General features: G+C 41.9%; 1 protein-coding gene across 6 annotated transcripts; it reads right to left on the bottom strand.

Moving 5' to 3' along the window:
* Positions 1–2,244: 2,244 nt before the first annotated feature.
* LOC147737800 (uncharacterized) lies at positions 2,245–4,095 on the bottom strand. 6 transcript variants are annotated; one of them, XM_086944988.1, is made up of 4 exons: positions 3,679–4,095; positions 2,793–3,597; positions 2,556–2,708; positions 2,245–2,387 (listed from the first exon to the last, which is right to left on the bottom strand). In XM_086944988.1, exons 1-4 carry the CDS (start codon positions 4,093–4,095, stop codon positions 2,245–2,247), a joined length of 1,518 nt encoding a protein of 505 aa, XP_086801114.1. The 6 variants fall into 6 exon arrangements, with proteins under 6 accessions (XP_086801114.1, XP_086801112.1, XP_086801113.1 ...); XM_086944986.1 differs by having other exon boundaries at positions 2,245–2,795; positions 2,964–3,366; positions 3,451–4,095; XM_086944987.1 differs by lacking the exon at positions 2,556–2,708 and having other exon boundaries at positions 2,245–2,555; positions 2,808–3,597.
* Positions 4,096–6,055: the final 1,960 nt, after the last annotated feature.

Genomic DNA, 6,055 nt, shown 5'->3' with positions numbered 1-6,055 from the left:
GAAGCTTCCTAAAAGATCGCCGTCTAAGGCAGCCCTCCAGGCCCTTCACTGGCTCCCAGTAAGGAGCAGGGTTGAGTTTAAGACTCTCTGTACGTGCCACCACATTTTGTGCGGTAAGGCACTGGCTTCGCTCAAGGGCCTGGTCACCCAGTACGCGCCTGTGCGCGCTCTGCATTCCTCCTGTACAGGGCTAATGAAGGTCCCCAGGATAAAAAAGGCACGCATGGGGGGTAGGTCCTTTAGATATCTGGCCGCGAAAAGCTGGAATGCCCTACCACTGGAACTTCGCCTGTAGCCCTCTGAACTTGGCTTCAGGAAGAAGTTAAAGACTCACCTCTACACGCAGTAAGCCGGGCCGACTTTGGCGGCTGTGACTCTGTTGATTCCACTCACTACAGCGCGGGGACACGCCGTTGCGCGTAACCAGGCGCTCTACAAATTTCCCTTATTATTATTATTATTATTATTATTATTAGTGCGCCAGGGAAGTGCTTCTTTGAGTCTCCGCTTGTCACTTCTGTAGCAGAATGACGGCGACACTGAGCTGCATGTTGTCTCCTACTCTGCTTTAAAGTTGAAGGACCCAGTCTGGTGTGTGGGAAATATTCACAAGATGAGGAATCTGCAGGTAAAGGAGTATCGACCAGAAAGAGCGTTATCGAAGGCAAGTAACTGATGTGTTATGTTTTCCTGCTGTTGTATATTATCCCATTTTGGGTGGTGAACTCCGCTGGCAGAGTTTTCCATACTCCGCGGAGCTCACATAGTTCCTAAAAACTCCGCTCCGAGGAGCGTAGCAAGTTTTTTTCAACGCTCACACTCTTCAACGCTATGTGCTGGAGCGAGGAAAATCCACCTCCTGATGAGATTTTTCCTTGCTCGCGGTCGCCATGGTCTAGTTGGCGAGCAAAATCAACCTCCTAGCGAGATTTCTCAAAGCGGGTCGTCGGATTTCTCAATGCAAGTGGTCGTGGCCGGTCACACCACTCGCATTGAGAAACCTTCCTTCGCATTGACAAAGCGGCCACTTGAGGAGAAGCAGCTGCACCCTCTTGTGCTGCACATGGTGCCTTTCGCAATTATTTTTACAGGGCGGGACAAACAACAGGAGATCAAAATCATCACGAACGCCATGACCCTTACGCACTCTGATGCTTGCGGAAATCTGAGTAGACCGCCAGAGTTTTTTTGTCACTTTGCGAAGTTCTTCATTGAGGAACTCCGCATAGGCTTAATCTTACCATGAAAATATAGATACCAGTCATATGTTAAGAAACAAGGGTGAGTAGAAACCTTTTGAGTGAAGTAAAATTTAAGACGTTAATATTGTGATTTTTTTTGACATTTAGTTGATTTTTGCAAGCACTAACACTTCTCTGTGTTAAGTAAAGACCTTGAGAGTTTTGTAACTTTCAGATACTCAAATTGTGGATTCGGTCGCAATTAAAAAATAATTACAGGCCTGAAATTTCTTTGGAGGGTGCATGCGGGCAGCCTAAGTTATCCTGCAAGAGTTTCTTGATGAATCCTATTGCAACTACAATATGTGCTCTCTCATGTAAAGTCAGGTTGTTAGAAGCTTTTCTGCAACTCAAGATACGCCTTACTTTTCACCTGGTGTGGATGCATTTCTCATGTTTAGTGAGATCTCCCTTCTGAGTAAAACGTTTCTGGCTTTCCCCTCCTGTATAAGGCTTTAGTCCAGTGGGAATTCTCTCTTGTGAAGTGACATTGTATTCGAGACTAAACCTTATCTGACATTCAGAACACACATAAGGCATTTTTCCCCCGTGTGAGTTCGCTCATGTCAAGTGAGAAGTAATTTGTAACCAAAACGTTGCTAGAATTTCGAGCACTCATAATGTTTTTCCCCAGAGTGGGATCTCTCATGAAGCATAACTCTGTCTTTCAGATTCAAGCTTTTATGGCATAAGGATTTTCTCCAGTGTGGAGATTCTCATGGTGAGATAGCGTTTTTCTTTGCAGCTTTTCTGGCATTCAGAGCACTCATAAGGTTTTTCATCAGTATGGAGTCGCTTATGGTTAGTGAGGCTGTGCCAATCAATAGGAATTTCTGGCATTCACCGCATTGGTAATGTTTTTCCCCTGTGTGCGTCTGCTCATGTAGAGTGAGATTGCGTTTAAAATTGATTCTTTTCTGGCACTTGGAGCACTGAATTATTTTGATGGTGTGTTTTCTTATGGCGCTTGTAACCATCTCTACCTCTGAATCTTTTCTGACATTTAGAGCACTGATAATTTTTTTTCTCTAGTGTGGATTCTCACATGTTCAGTGAGATGATATTTTTGGCTGAAACATTTTAGGCATTCGGAGCACTGATAAGGCTTTTCTCCAGTGTGGATTCTTATATGGTAAGTGAGACTGCCTTTTTCCCTGAAACATTTCTGGCATTCAGAGCACTGATAAGGTTTTTCCCCAGTATGGATTCTTATATGCTGAATGAGACTGATTTTTTCACTGAAACATTTGTGGCATTCAGAGCACTGATAAGGTTTTTCCCCAGTGTGGGTTCTTATATGCTGAATGAGATTGCTTTTTACACTGAAACATTTGTGGCATTCAGAGCACTGATAAGGTTTTTCCCCAGTATGGATTCTTATATGCTGAGTGAGACTGTTTTTTTCACTGAAACATCTCTGGCATTCAGAGCACTGATAAGGTTTTTCCCCAGTGTGGAATCTCACATGTGCAGTTAGAAGTGATTTAAGTCTGAAATCTTTTGGGCATTCAGAGCACTGATAAGGTTTTTCCCCAGTGTGGGTTCTTATATGCTTCGTGAAACTGAATTTGTTTATGAAACATTTCTGACATTCAGAGCACTGATAAGGTTGTTCTCCTGTGTGGGTTTTTATATGCACTGTGAGAAAGCGTTTTTCACTGAAATATTTCTGGCATTCAGAGCACTGATAACGGTTTTCCCCAGTGTGGATTCTTATGTGCAGTGTGAGACTTCTTTTTGTACTGAAACATTTCCGGCATTCAGAGCACTGATAAGGTTTTTCCACAGAGTGGGTAAATGCATGTTTATATAGAGTCGATTTGAAACTAAACCTTTTCTGGCATTCAGAGCACTGATAAGGTTTTTCCCCAGTGTGGATTCTCATATGTGCAGTTAGAGTTGATTTACGGTTGAAATGTTTTGGGCATTCCGAGCACTGATAAGGTTTTTCCCCAGTGTGGAATCTCAAATGTGCAGTTAGAAGTGATTTAAGTTTGAAATGTTTAGGGCATTCAGAGCACTGATAAGGGTTTTCCCCAGTGTGGGTCCTTGTATGTTCAGTGAGTCTGATTTTGTAACTGAAACATTTATGGCATTCAGAGCACTGAAAAGGTTTATACCCAGTGTGGGTTCTGATATGCCGAGTGAGACTGCTTTGGTCACTGAAACATTTCTGGCATTCAGAGCACTGAACAGATGTTTCCCCAATGTGGGTTCTTATATGCCGAGTGAGACTGCTTTGGTCACTGTAACATTTCTGGCATTCAGAGCACTGATAAGTTTTTTCCACAGAGTGGGTTAATGCATGTCGAGAAAGACTTTGTTTGTTACAAAACCTTTCTTGGCATTCAGAGCACTGATAAGGTTTTTCCCCAGTGTGGGTCCTTGTATGTAGAGTGAGTCCTCCTTTGTCACTGAAACATTTCTGGCATTCAGCGCACTGATAAGGTTTTTCACCAGAGTGGGATCTCATATGTTTAGTGAGTTTAGATTTACGGCAGAAACTTTTTTGGCATTCAGCGCACTGGTAAAGTTTTTCCCCAGAGTGGGTTAATGCATGTTCATTTAGAGTCGCTTTGAAACTAAAGCTTTTCTGGCATTCAGAGCACTGATAAGGTTTTTCCCCAGTGTGGATTCTCATATGCTCAGTGAGATAAGATTTACGCCTGAAAGTTTTTTGGCATACTTTGCACGGAGAGTGGTTTTCCCCAGTGTGGATTCTCATATGCTCAGTGAGATAAGATTTACGCCTGAAAGTTTTTTGGCATACTTTGCACTGAGAGTGGATTTCCCCAGTATGCATTCTGTCAAATTCTGTGAGATAAGATTTATGGCTGTGTCTTTTTTGGCACATGTAACTTTTCCCCCCAAATTAGGTTATTTTGCCTTCATTGAGGTGGTTTTGAACACTGAATTTGGTCTCACAGTCCGTATTTTTATAAGGTGTATATCTAGTGTTAATATCTCTGCGATTAGTTTTCTCTTGCTTATATGCCACGGTAAGAGGGAACCCGATTTTAGAGTCAGGCTTGTTTAGATAATGTTCAGCATTTATCTCTAAAAGAAATTGTGTGTAATCTTCTTAACACTTGAATTGAGCAAACTATGTCTTGAAGCAGCCCTGTAACACCTGTCGAAATGTTTCTAGCAGATAATAGTCTTTAGGTTATAGCCTATCCGGCAGCAACTTATTTTGTGACTGAAGATTTTCTCAAATCTATTTGTATAGGTTCTTAACAATGCAGTGATAAGGTGTTAGTCTGGTATTTAATAATTAAACTGATAAGTACCTTTTTGCACTGAAGTAATGGCAGTAACTGAGGGTGTTAGAACATGCATAGTACTATCGTGGATCACCAGTTGCAGAACATCAGTTCCTTTTACCCTTTCTTTGTTTGGTGTAAGGTTAAGATTTGTAGTTCTGAAGACGAGGATGTATTTACATTACCTATAGCACAACTGTGCTCATTTAATCCATTTTTATCTTTAACAGTTTTACATATCATTCACGCACAGCAGATAATGTTGAGGCTATTTACATAGAATTACAGAACAGTACACAATAAAAAGGAAACAATCTGAGATGGTTATGAACACAATAAAGTGGTGTATTTGTAAGTTTTTCGCAAGAGTGAGCAGAGTGTGTCATGGTTTTCTACCCAGAGGCAGATAGTCTCAAACTTGCGTAACTGGTTAAAAACGGTTGTTGAACAAAGGTGATTTTCCAATCTTTCGGTTGTTAACGTGTCAGCTTCGGAGTCTTCTCACAGTGTCTCTTCTTTGATGGTCTGCAGAAGAAACCTTTTGTTATAACTTTCTTTTATGCAATGTGTGTTTCCTATCTGGAATTACATGATGTTTTAGATGAACGTTATTCTGTGCACTGATATGGCTTTGCTCTGGGTTAATGAAATACTAAATTAGAGACTTCACTTACAGGTATAGTACTTTCCTCAGCTCCCACTTCCTCGCCACACCTAGATTTTGGAAATTGTTTAAACGTAGAAGGCTGGATGTCCTTCAGTTTTTCAAAATAATCCTTCTTATGGCACTGACTTCAGTTGCCTGGTGCTAAATCTTGCTTTCTTCGTGAGTAATTTCAATCACCTATAGTATTAAAATTAAACAGTTAATACATGAACATTTCCAAAAATATAATTTACAAGCTAAATCAATGCAGAGTTGCAGAATTTTGAAAATGTTGAGCTGTTTTTCAGACAGAGCCGAGTGTAGAATGGTAGCCTGAGAGTACTTGGATGTAGGAGTGAGGATTTATAGAATTTTCAACATTTTATTAAGCTCACAAAGGATACATGCACCCTATGGACTTGTAACATGCTCCATTTCTATGCCTGTGCCCAGACTTTGCACTAACATCAAGTGCGTGTTTAGGGTGTCGGTGTGCGTAGCATAAATGCAATGTGAGAGTGCCACAGAGTAAACAGCATCTCCCGCCTGCCAGTTGTGTATGCAAGTGGGACCATCTATCCCTCTTTTATACCCTAGTTCAAAGTCCTCTGATACCAAGGAATAAAGTGCTCTACAAAGTACTCAGGTGCCTGCTGTGACACCAGGGCTGGTGTCAGCCTATCTAAGTTGAGGGGACATCACCTTCAGGCTGAATTACTTAATGGAGAAGCTGTGTACCTGTCCTGAAGAGCCTAGAAGTCTGCCTAGAAGCCTGCCTGTCTGGTAAGAAAGGGAAGGGAGGACAAGGCTGTCCTGGAAGAAGCAAGGTCTGACACATCCTCGTTATCTGTAGGGCGGGCCGGAAAGCCATCCAGCAGGACCAGCTAGTCTGAGGGATTTCCCGC

Source organism: Lissotriton vulgaris, chromosome 1_1, assembly GCF_964263255.1.
Source record: "Lissotriton vulgaris chromosome 1_1, aLisVul1.2, whole genome shotgun sequence".
Lineage (NCBI taxonomy): Eukaryota > Metazoa > Chordata > Amphibia > Caudata > Salamandridae > Lissotriton > Lissotriton vulgaris.
This window is presented reverse-complemented; position numbering and strand designations above follow the sequence as displayed.

Excerpts from the sequence above, each read along its gene's own strand:
- LOC147737800 (XM_086944983.1), bottom strand. The coding sequence starts at position 4,095 with ATGTGCCAAAAAAGACACAGCCATAAATCTTATCTCACAGAATTTGAC.